Genomic DNA, 12,804 nt, shown 5'->3' on the forward strand with positions numbered 1-12,804 from the left:
AACAGATTCTCTAAGGAGTCCCCCCAAAATTCCAAAATATTCAGGCTTTCAAGAGGATAGCAAAGGAACCAGGATGGCTATCCACGAACTTTGTCGGCACTGCCATCTGCAGATCCTCTGGGCCTCTCCTGAGTGCAGAAATTGGTGAAAATCTGCAAAACTCAAGGACACTTCTCCCCAAGGCAGCCCCTCCCAGAGCACGCAGTGGAGACGAGGATTCTTGGAGACCTGCATGTCCCGGACAAGGAGTCTTCAAGGTGTGGTTCATTCACTCCAGGGACTGCGTAAAACGATTTGGCATGGGGGAAGGAAATATGAGAACTTCTCTGTACGGTCTGCAGTCAACAAAAATGAGAAATCGATTAAACATGTGTATTGATGCTGGTGCCCTCACTTGGAACACCCGTGTCAGATTCTAATAATCAGGAAGCTTGGACCAAGGAGGGTGGCTGGCAAGAGGCACCATCACTGGGGTGCACTGCCTGTACTGCACTCACGTGAACCCCTAATGGAGGTATGCAGATAAATTATCTAACTAGGCTAACCATCACTAGGGAGACATGCAGCTTAAAAATATCCCCCATAACAAAACCACAGCCTAAAGAAAATACTGATAAAGGAAGCACAAGAAAACTGGAGGTGACTCTCCCCTTCTCTTCAACAGCTTCTCGCAAGGTTACAACAACGATGGTCTATTCAGATGAAAAAAAGTCAGCCAAAAATGATCAAAATTCTCAGGAGCAATATTAAAAATGCAATTTATTAATGATGAACTTCATCCTCAATGTGCATCATGCTTTGAGAAATTAACTAATGATTGCATGAAGTCATTATGATTAGCGACAAATTTTAAAACATTTATTTCACCTTTAGCTCAGTTTAAAATTTCTGTTCTTATGTATCTTTATAATGTACCCAATAATTGATCACTGGTATGTGCATATAGTTATTAGTGAAACAAATGTGCATATATTGGGGTACATACTAAAAAAACATGTTACAGGGGCCAGCCCCACGGGCCAGTGGTTAAGTTCGGCGTGCTGTGCTTTGGCGGCCCGGGTTCAGTGCCCGGGCGTGGACTTACACCACTGGTAGGCGGCCATGCTGTGGCAGTGACCCACATACAAAATAGAGGAAGATTGGCATAATGTTAGCTCAGGGCGAATCATCCTCAGCAAGAAAAAAAAAGTTACAAATAGGGATGTGTCAAAAAAATTTAATGAATTAGACAGCGGAAAGAACCAACTATGTGTACAAGCCAAACAAATGCCCGAGCATTTGGCATTTATTTGTGGCACATAGTTTGGGCGCTTCTCAAACTTTAATGTGTATTCACGTTACCTGGGAGTCTTGTTAAAATGCAGATTCTGTTTCAATATGTCTGAGGCAGAGCCTGAGATTCTACACAAGCTCCCAGCTGATGAAGATGCTGCCAGTCCACAGGCTACACTCTGAATAGCAAGATCCTAAAGGTATTGTGATGGTTAATTTTATGTGTCAACTTGACTGGGCCGTGGGGTGCCCAGATATTTGGTCAAACATTATTCTGGATGTGACTGTGAGGGTATTTTTGGATGTGATTAATATTTAAATCAATAGACTAAGTAAAGCAGACTGCCTTCCATAATGTGGGTGGGCCTCATCCAATCAGTTGAAGGCCTGAATAGAACAAAATGCTGACCCTCCCCCAAGTAAGAGAGAATTTTCCTGCCTGATGGCCTTCAAACTGGGACGTCAGCTCTTCCTTGTTCTACAGCAGCCTATTAGCCTTTGGACTTGAACTGGGACATCAGCTCTACAGATTTTGGGCATGCCAGCCTCCATAATCGCGTGAAGCAATCCCATATAATAAATCTCTTTACATATATCTCTCATAGGTTCTGTTTCTCTGGAGAATTCTGACTATCACAGGTACCTTATTGAAGAAACCACACTTTCCTTGATATCCCTTAACTCAGTTCAAAACAATTCTGTTGAAACATTGACATATTTGAGGTCAAAGATGATTGAATATTGGCAATTTCATAAGGTTCAACTTAGATCAATTTATGTGTCAATTTACTTGTATGTTACTCGTCTCCCACCATTTAACTGTTAGCTTTGTAAGCGCAGGATTGTGTCTGCACTATTCACTGTTCTCTCATAGCCCACAGCACAGTGCTGGGTATACCATAGGTACTCAATAAATGCCTATTGAATGAATATATGAATGAGCGAATGAATGAATGAGGAGATGCTTTCCTACGGCATGTAACCTAGGATGTCAGAAACCAGAACTCCTATGTGCCAGGTACTGTTCTAGGCACTCCGGATACAACAGTGGAGGAGACAGCGCCCCTGCACGCCTGACTGTGAACAGCAACAAAAGGAGACGGATAATAAACTAGCAAACTGGTAAATTAGAGAGTTAATTTTAGACCATAACGTGAAATGAAGCAAACAAGACTGAGTGAGGGGCTGGAGGGGGCAGGGGGTGGTGGTAACTAAGTCTGGGTGGTCAGGTACAGCTTCTCAGAGAAGGTGACATTTGAGCTGAGACCTGAATGTTGAGGAGGGGCCAGCCGTGCGAGTCTGATGGAGGAGAATTTGAGCCAAGCCAACACACAGCTCCGAGGTGGCAATGAGCTTGGCATATTTGAGATACAAAAAGGAAACGCTGCATCCCTTTTCTTTCCAATGACAGTGAGCACATAAAAGACCCCACATTTCCAAACAGAGCTCAGAGTCCCAGCGTCTTGCTTCAAAGCCTCCAGGGGTCCCAAGGTCTAAACTATGTTCTGACTTTTAAACACTTGAATAGGATTCCTGAGAATTTCCTCTTGCACCAGCAGCCTCATTTATTTTTCAAGAACGCAGGAGCCATGGGCATAAGGTACCTTCCGGAGCAGTGGTTACACAGGTGTAGACATTTGTCAAAGCTCATCAAACCGTACGCTTAAAATGTGTGCATTTTATTCAGTAAACTACAGCCCAATGAAGGTGAATTTATAATGCAAAAACCCAGTGCCCAAAGAAAAGCAAACATACCCTGCAAGAAAAAATAATTTAGAGACTTTTCTGTGGCCAACAGTACATGCATGCATGGGCTTCTCCAGACTGGGGAGCTGGTCGAAGCCACAGGATGGCCACAAATGTGTAGGAAGTAGGGGAGGTGGAGGGGAAGAGAGAGAAAAGGCAAGAGAAGGGGGGACATTTATCACTTGATGCCACTTCTTTGCAAGGGACTCCAGCCCTTCCAAAGTGAGTTTGAAAAACACGCAGGATACTGTGCTGTGTAATTTGCCACTTGGATTTCTGATTCTCTTTGAAGGTGGGCAAAATAATGACATGTGCTCCCTACTGGCTTCAAGTGTAGAGAGCTTCAAACACATGTTCCTGCCCCCAAGGTCATTTCTCACCAATGTCTCCGCCAAGAGACGGAGGGCTGGCCCTGCCGGGGGCAGATGCAGAAAATATTCCTAGCCGTGATCTTACAGCGGCTCCTTGAACTGGCCCCTATGCACGCGTTGCTATTTGCAGGGCATTGAGCACTTCTTTGTGATCTGAGAAGACTGAAGTCCTGTATGTTTGTGCTCAGAGGCAGTGCAGCCTAGTGGTCAAGGACTTGTGCTCTGGCCTCAGACTGTCTGGGTGTGAAATCCAACTCCTCCATTCACCAGGGCCTTGTTCATCCTCTTGGAAAGCAATCTGTGCTTCTCAAAAGGCAGATCATCATAAGTCCTACCTCACTGGGGAGGGACACGAAATTAAATGAGAATTTACACCCAAGCTTACAGCAAAATAGCAAACCCAGCAAGGGTCCTTCAACATCACCTAGGCCAACCATTTGCCACGCATTTAATGTAGTCATACATGGATCTTCTCTCCTATTCTGAACTTGCCACCTCCTCCTGCTAAGATTAAATGCAAGTCTGGAGAAGTTACGAGACTTGGCCATCGTCACACAGCTAAATAGATGTAGCAGAGCAAGGGCTAGGCACCAAGTTCCAGACTATAACATTATCCTCCTCAGTAGATAAGGGGTAGAAAAGCCCAATAATAAAGATGATGATAAAAGGGTAATAGTTTCTGAGCAATGACCATATATAGGCCCTGTGCTAAGAGATTTCCAAGCCTGGTCTCAGTGAATCTTCACATGAGCCTGTGACATACAGATCATCATTATCTTTACAAACAAGTACCTAAGACTCAGAGAGGTGATATTTCCCAAGGTCACACAGCTATTAAGTGGCTGAGCTAGGATTGAATCTCGGGCCATCTGACTTAAGCCCATGCTATTAAAATCAGCCTGAGTGCCTCTCCAGCGACTGTAGGTAAGTAACATAACTGAATTGGGTGAGGATGGCAACTGAGATGAACTTGAGAGCTTCCTAAAGAGGGCAGTCATCACTCAGCAACAACCAATAGTTGCCATGTGAAAATGCAGGTCTGGTGTTGCCAGACCCACCAATTTCTCAAGAGAAATCCAAAATCTGGACTTCTGTGCGAAACCTCTCAGCTTTTAAATGTTGGCGATTGGTTCTAAGTTGGTTTTAAAACACCGGATATAATAGAGACTAAAGAGATTTCACAGCCAGATGCCATGAGCCTTGACTGGATCCTGGTTTGAAAAACCAAGCTCTATAAGACACTTTTGGTATAACGGGGAAAATTTTAATATGGTTGGATATTTGATGATATTATAGAATTTTTGTTCATTTTCTTGGGTGTGATACTGGAATTGTGTTATGTGGAAGAATGTCCTTTCTTAGGAGATCCGTGCTGAAGTATTTAGGGACGAAGTGTTATGTTTGCAACTTATTCTCGAATGCTTCGGCCAAAAGAAAAAAGAAAAAAAGAGAGGGAAGGAGGTAGAGAGGAAGGAAGGAGGGTGGGAAGGCGGGAGGGAGGGAGAGACGGAGGGAGGGGGGAAGGAAGGAAGGAAGCAAGGGAGGGAGGGGGAAAAAATGAATATATGGTGAAAGAGGGAGAGAGAGAGCAACAAAGCAAATATGACAAAACGCTAATAATTGTTCATTCTAGATTAATAGTTCCCAACTGGGGGTGATTCTGCCCCTAGATGACATCTGGCTGTGTCTGAGGACATTTTTTACTGTCACGACTGGGTTGTGGGGTAGGTGTTACTGGTACCTAGTGGGTAGAGGCCAGGGATGCTGCCAAACATCCTACAATGCACAGGACAGCCCCCACAGCAAAGAATGATCTGGCCCCAAATGTCAACAGTGCCGAGGGTGAGAAACCCTGATCTAGACGAAGGATATCCTGGAGTTCATTTATATTACTCTTTCAAGTTTTTTTGTATGTTTAAAATGTTTCGCAATAAAAAATTGAGGAATACTTAAAAATAAGAATAAGAATACATAAATAGAAATACTTTGCAGACCAAAGAAAACGTGTCCGCGTGGTTTGGTGACCATAGCTGGCCACCATTTGCAGTCACTTCTTCCAGTAGAGGTTGAATGCAGCTGCTGCTGCAGCTGCTGCACAAGCGGCTGGACAGTTCTTACATCGCGTGCAAGGCCCCCCACACCCTCCTGGAACTACTGTCCTTCTCCTGTTTTCAGTCCTAATCGGCCCAGTGGGAAGCAGGCAACGTGCTCAGAACACTGAACCTGGAAACTGACATCATGGAGGCCTCTTCTGGGAAGACCCAAGAGCTCTGATCACCAGGAGCAGTTTGTGACATGGGAGCAGCAACGTGCTGTAAGTCTTTGAAGGGAAGGTGCTTTCAGATGAACAGAACAAACCCCTCATCTCAGGGACCCTCACAGCCCAACACAAAACAAATTAAGAGGCTGCGGCCAGGATGTTAACTTCACCTGGAAGCCACCTTATAGCCTCTCTGACGCCAAGCTTGGTGTGCCAGCCCCACCCAAGCATCCCTTACCCCCTACAGGCAAAAGCTAATGAACCCACCTACGGCTGGGACTCAAAATGATTAACCGCATAAGCAGCCCATGATGCATCTGGAAGGTACCTGGGGCAGCCCCCAGCACCACAGGGATACAGATAAAGGCTACAAACATGGAGAAAACAAGCAACAGAATGCAAATAGGAGTCCCATTGGATTAATTCATCCATCCCCAACCCTATAAAATATTCCCAAATCCAAAACTAGTCTTTCTCCAAGTGTGGACGACTTTATAGGAACCATTCAGGGAGGTTGTTAAATGCAGAATTCTGGGGCCCATCCCAGACCTATTAATTCAGAATCTCTGTGGACAGAACTCAAGAATGTGCATTTTAGGAAGCTCCCCCAATTCTGATGCTCACTCCATCTGAAAACGTCTGCCCAGACACAGCTGAAACCAGGCGACAACGGACTGCACAGTTTCCTAACTGTGTGACCTTGGGCAAGCACCCAACCTGAGCCAAGATTTTCTCGTATGTAAGTGGGAATTCAAACAGCGCCTGTCTCATAGGGTAGGTGTGAGAAGTAAATGAGGGAATGTTTACACACACACACACACACACACACACACACATACACACACACAACTAGTACAGCGCCAGGCACCCAGAACTGGGCTCTGCAAATGTTACTTCCTTTTGCTTAGCAGTGATTGGCTGAACACTGAATAGCCTGCAGAGCTTTGCAAAAGTACAGATGCTCAGCCCCACCCTATAGATTCTGATTTAAATAGTCTAGGGTGGGGCCCCTGGCAACTGGATTTTTTAAAAAGCATTCCAGGTGACCCTAAGCAGCAGCCAGAGTTGAAAACCATACCTTAGAAGCTGCCAGGAAAAACCAACTATTCTTTGTCTTCAGGAGTATGCACTTCCACCCCATTCTGGAATTCCCAAAATGTCTACAAGGAGAGCCTGTGTTGAGACTCTGCTACCAGAGGACTGGGTACCCCTAAATCCCGCCTCCAAGCAGGCCTTTCCTGGTACCTGCAGAAGGCAGCGGCAACCCACTGAGCCGGGGTGATGCTTTTTCCCCTGCAAGGGGGCAGGACCAGGAAGTTGAGTCACTGCTGGGCCCTCAGGTACCTGGTGGAGTGCAGTCTTAACAGGCAAAGCCAGATCAAAGAGGGTCAGAAGCTAGCATCGCTTTCTCCCACCGGCGTCCAAAGGTTAGCACCTCTCCCCACCGCTCACCTCCCACTCCTCCAACGCCCCCGCCTCCCAAACACCGAGGAGGGCTCCTGTAAGCGCTGGTTTGCCAGAAAAGGGCTCCGTGGAGATTTCAGCAGAGGAATTAACCCGATTCTGCAAGGCAGCCTACCTATGCCTGGGTGAATCTCTCCCTACCAGGGCGACACCCGCTGCCGCAGTCCTGCTTCCGTATCTCACCCTCGCCTTAACACAACAGACCCCGGGGAGCAATAGGGACAGGCGGCGACTGCGGGGAAATGAAACCCCGGCCGGTGGGGTTGGTGACAGGGCACCTTGGGGGTGCAGGAGGTGGGCGGGGCCAGCGCTTTACTCTTTTAGTAGGTCAGGATTTCTTGAATCCCCTCAGAGCTTACTTCCGTGGCCAAGCCCTCAGCATCCATCCACACCTTCCTCCTGACCCAAACCGAGAGGAACTTCCTCATCTCTTCCCCCCAATCCTTCCCCTCTGGAAAAAAATCGTCGGATACCCTGCGTATAAATAGAAAATAATTACTAGTGAGGTGGTGGTGTTCCTTCGCCTATTTTTGGTGGGTGTCTTTGTTCAGAATTTTTAGGCAGCGCATGGAGCGCGTGCATACACACGCGCACGCAGGCCCCCGCCGGAGGTGTGGGGGGGGTGTGAGTGTGGGGGGGGACACAAGGCGACTCCGGTGCCCATACGGAAAAAGACAAGGCTTGCGCCCCAACCATCCAGGCCGCCTGTCGCTCTTCAACCCCGCCCGCCCGGCCGTCACACCAACCCCTGGCCTCTCCCGGGTCTGGGGGCTGCTTCCCCGCGGCTGCGTCCTCCGCCTCCAAAGTTACTGGGTTGTGCGAATCAATTTAGACACTTGAAAAAAAAGCAAAAGGCAAATAGCTCCATTAATCCCCAAATGCTTTCTCCCATCTGCTGCAACTTGCTCGTGCTGAGACTTGCATAATGAAGAAGGCAAACGGGAAAGTTGACGAATCAGGGTGTCTGGGGGGTGAAGGTGCGCGGGGAGAGGGCTCCAGCCCTGGGAGTCCACGCCGCCCGGGCAAGGGGCGCAGCGGAGGCCGCTGCCCCCGGCAGGGAGAGGTGGTGGCAGGAGAAAGGGGCTAGGGGGTTGGGGCGGGGGGGCAGCCGAAGTCCCAATTCCAGGGACCTGGCAGCTCCAAGCAAGGCTTTTGTTCTCGCCCTCCCCTCCCTCTCCGCCTCCCTCGCCTCATTTTCGCGAGCCGTACGAGTTGCAGGCGGCACACACTCCTCCCCTCCCTCCCTCACACACGCGCGCGCGGGCTCACACACGCCCCCCTTCCTTTTCGGGCTCGCGTGCCCCTGTTTACCTAGAGGCTAGTATCTGGAATCCGAGGAGTGGACCCCTCCCCAAAACCCAAGACTTCGAGGCCATGGGCTCCCAGGCTGTATCTCAAGTCTGCTTCAATCCTCTGCGGGAGAGGGCAACAAGAGGGCGACGGGGGCAGAGACCCCCCCCACACACACACACATACACACAGGCTCATATATATCCACACCTATGCTGAGCCCAGCGCCCCCTCTCCGCGCTCCGAGCCGAAGTTGGCTTTCCGGGTGACATCCTCCAGCGGAGAGGCTGGGGTAGCGGGGAGCGCCATTGCCAGGGGGAAGGTGGAGAGGGGAGAGGAGGGCAAGCGGCCTCCGCAGGGGAGGGCAAGGGGGGAGGCAGCCCACCTGGACATGTGTTCCCTTTGGGGCCGGTGCGCTTTCTCCAGCCCCAGCTTGGTGAAGATGCCCACGAGAACCATGACGGCCACCACCCCGCAGATGATGTAAACGATCAGGTTGGTCTTGTCCTTGGTGGGGTCGTGCAGGGGGTCGTCCTTGCGCGCGGGGGGCTTGCCCGTGTTGAGCCAGAGCGGAGTGTCGTAGTTGGTGCAGGTGCTCTGGTTCAGTCGCCGCTTTTTAAACGTGCAGCAGAACCGGAAGCCACAAGTCCCGCAGCAGAAGATGAAGTCGCCCGAGCTGCAGTTGAACGGCGGGTCCCACTGGCCCATGACATCGAAGTAGCCCCGGCAGAAGTCTGGCGTGGGCGCCCGGGTCGGGGGCGCGTCCGAGACCCCCGCGCCCTCGCCAGCCTCTCCGGAGGCGGCCCCGGAGCGGTTGCCCCCCGCCAGCACCAGCACGCCGCCCAGCTGCGCCAGCTGCCCGTGCCCCGCTCGCTCCTGCGCCCGGCACACGCGGGCGCACAGCTCGGTGAGGAAGCAGCCGAGAAGCAGCCGGAGGACGCGGCGCATCGTGTCTCCCAGCCCGGGCTCGGCCGCTCGGCCGCCGCTGGAGCCGCTGCAGCCGCCTCTCGAGGCGCGGCCGAAGCTGCCGAGGCTGCTGCCAGGGGCTGCGAGCCGCCGCGGGCCGCACATGCAGGGAGCGGCGCGGGGCGCTCGGTGGTCTGCGGCCACTGCGCTCGGCTCAGCCCGCGTTCGCCTCCAGCGCGCCGCGCGCGGAGGGGCCGGCCGGGGAGGAGCGCGCGGGGCCGGGCGGGGGGAGGATGAGCGGGGGCAAGCGCGGGGTGCAGGTCTGGATGGCTACAGGGGGAGGCGGGGGCTGGAGAGCGGGGGCGAGTCGGTCTGTCCGCACCTCCGCTCGGCCGGCGGCTCCCGACTCGCCGCCCCGCGCCCGCTCGCGGAAGCCCTCTCACCTCTCCAGCTCGCCAAGTGCGCTGGAGAGAGCGAAGCGACACTTGTGGAATGAAGGGAGGGCAGGAGGGAAGGGGGAGGGGGAGGAGGGCGGGCAGAGGAGGCGCGGGAGGGGGGGCGAGCGCGAGCTCGAGAGGGGCGGGGGCGCTGGAGAGGTGACTCGGGCCGGCGGGCGGGAGCGAGTTGGGGGGCGTGCGGAGCTGAGCGAGGCTGGCCGGCGGGGAGGAGGGAGCTTCGGCAGCCGCCGAGGCCGAAAGAACAGCTCGGATTTCCCGGCAGGTGGAGGACGGCGGCGGGACCTCCCGCGCCCTCTCTGGGCGGGAGGCGCGGCTCCGACCTGCTCAGGGCGCAGAGGCGGCACCGCCCGTGGCTTTTACAGGGGTGCGTGCGCAGGAGCTGCGGCTCGAATCTGCCCACCAGGGAAGGGGTGACTCCGGGGGGATAAGGACAGACTAGGTGGCTTCCACTCCAAGACAGACTGGGGCGCAGTCTGATCAGGATCGCCCCTCCCAGGTGCGCGGGGCCGTTTTGCCCTTCCCCTTACTGCGCCCTCCAGCTAGACGCGCATTCCAGCTGGCTCAACTCCGGGGGCCGAGGCGAGGACCAAGGCTGAGCTGGCAAGGAGAGGTGGCAAGCTCCTGGGCCTGGGTAAGCATCCCCGGGAGAGGAGCTTGGGATGAACTAAAGTCAAAGAAGCGCAAGGAGTAGGGAGAGGCAGCAGACAAGGCCGAGGCAATGGCATGTCCCGGAAGGGCTTTCCTTGGGACTCTCCCAGGCCCCCAGACCTGCCACTTTCTGTCCCTCTTCGCCCTCGCAGCGTTCCCTGCGCTCCACAGGAGGGCACACCGCGGCGCCGCCTCTGCGCGCCCAGATCTGGTGCAGCGCAAGGCCTGAGCACTCAGCCCCAGCCGCCCTCCCGGACCTGAAGCTCGCCCATCGGTCTCCGGAGCCGGCTGGCCCCTGTCTCCACCGAGCCCCCCGGACATCCTCACCCGGGGCTGTGGAGCCCGGCCTTGCTTCCTCGGTTTCCAGCCTCCCGTCGCCTGTCAGCGTTTCCAAATCTGCCCTTGCTCCACTCAGCCGATTCCAGCCCTCCGTCGGCCCTCTCCCATTTCTCCCACTTCTTCCTCTCCTCTGCTTGAATTTGACTCCAGTAGCCCCCAAAACAGGATTTGTACCAAAGCTGCTACACCAAATTTAGATCTCCACACGCCCCTGCGTTTTGTTTTTAATTGCATTAACTAAGTATACACTTTGCAGCCCGCTAGGCGGTTTGCATGGAAATGATGTTTCCACCGCCTTCCTCTCCGTTTGGCTTCAGTCGAGGGCTTCTCAGGGCATTTTCAAAGAACCAATATGGGCCACATATAAAATGACATACTGGGGTCCCCATCATTGAAAAAACATGGAGGGTTTTATCGGGACTCTATTGAAAGTTTTCTCAGAAGAAGAGTTTGTGCCTTCTCTTGGAAGAAATTTCACCTACTGTCTCCCCAAAGACTTGCAAAGAATGACCCTGTTCCAGCAAAACACACCAGGGCAACCTTGATGGAGCATATCCAGAAGTATCCAGCCCTTGTAAGACTTACTGAATTATGAGCTATTTTATGTCCCAAACCCACCTGGACAAGATATGAGATTGTTTAATGCAAATTCATCCAATTCCTTATAATGGGATCCCCCAAACAGGACAGTATGGCATGTCTGTCCACGCACACCCACCACACTGTGTGAGTGTCTACAAACACAAGCATTGGTGTGTAAGAGCTAGTGATAGCTGACATTCATCCATGCTTGCAACATACCCACTAAGCTTACTTTTTCTGAAATCACCTCCTCACGGATGCTTCGAGCAGTGCCTAGCATCTAGTAGACAATCTGGGAATATTTGCTGAGCCACTGAGTGACTGATCTCGTTGAACTCCATCCATCAGGTAATATTACCAGGCCCACACAACAGAGGGAGAGACTGAGGCCCAAAGCAATTAAACCGGTTGCCCATGGTGGCTCAGCAAGGAAATGCCACAGTTGGCATTTGACCCAAGAAATTTGACTCCAGGGCCTGTGTTCCAACCACTGCAAGTAGTGCCTTCCTAAAATAGGCCTCCAGATTCTATCCACCCGACATTTTCTTATGTATTTGTTTCTTGTCTGTCTCCCCACATTGAAGTGCAAACTCGTGACAGAAAGGGTCTTGACTTTTGCAGAGTCCCCCAGCACCCAGAGCAGTGCTGGACGTGGGAAGCACTCAAAAATACTTAACGAGCTGTTTTAATTAACTAATTAAGATCTTTTATGCAAGACCCTGTCTTAAACCAAGAGAGAAAAGAAACACTTAGGGCAGGCACAGACGATGGAGTTTCTGCCGTCATGACACATGCCGAGGGGTTGGGAAATTTCTCCGCACTAAATCAGAATTGAAAAGGGCTGCTCCAGCAGGATGCTATGGTCCAGGAAGATGAGGCTCAGAGAGGTTAAGGGCTTTGTCGAAGGTCACAGGGCCAGCACATGGAAAGCCAGGGCTGGTTGCAGACTGCAGACTCCTAATCTTGGCTGGTCTGCCACCCCACCCCACTGCACCCCACCGTGGTGCTTCCCAGCAAGATCAGGGCTGAGGGCTAGGGCAACAGCCTGGTAGAAGACTGGGTCACAGACACCTTTCCACGCGAGTTGAGATTTTAAAGCACTTCTAAATTTGATTTTAAGGGAAAAAAAAAAACCTTAGCGAAAAGAGACAAAATCTAGACAGAAAAGTCCATTTCAGAATCTGCCTTCAATTTCGGTAAAATATTGCCTGTCACCAGGACGTTTGAGTATGGTCCTCAGAGGAGACTTGCTCTAGCTGCTGCTCTGGCTTTAATTAACAGAGACTGCCCCCTGTTTGTGACAAGGAGAGTGCAGGATCCTGCTTCCAAAAGAAGCCGACCTGATCCACCCAGTCTGGTTTATTTGCCAGGTCCCAAACCTTAAGCCTCCTATCCCAGTGAGCTTGGCTCAAACCAAATTCCCTTCCTGCTCCTGCCTGCCGCCGCTGCCGCTGACCCCTGGAATATT

General features: G+C 51.9%; 1 protein-coding gene across 1 annotated transcript in view; it reads right to left on the reverse strand.

Moving 5' to 3' along the window:
• The window catches only part of SHISA9 (shisa family member 9), a 271,671-nt gene extending 262,305 nt beyond the window's left edge, over positions 1-9,366 (reverse strand). Inside the window, exon 1 of the mRNA XM_058570027.1 lies at positions 8,789-9,366. Coding sequence (XP_058426010.1) covers positions 8,789-9,351 — 563 coding nt within the window. The 5' untranslated portion in view covers positions 9,352-9,366. The remainder of the gene's footprint in view (positions 1-8,788) is intronic.
• Positions 9,367-12,804: the final 3,438 nt, after the last annotated feature.

This window comes from Diceros bicornis, chromosome 26 (assembly GCF_020826845.1).
Source record: "Diceros bicornis minor isolate mBicDic1 chromosome 26, mDicBic1.mat.cur, whole genome shotgun sequence".
Taxonomy (NCBI): domain Eukaryota; kingdom Metazoa; phylum Chordata; class Mammalia; order Perissodactyla; family Rhinocerotidae; genus Diceros; species Diceros bicornis.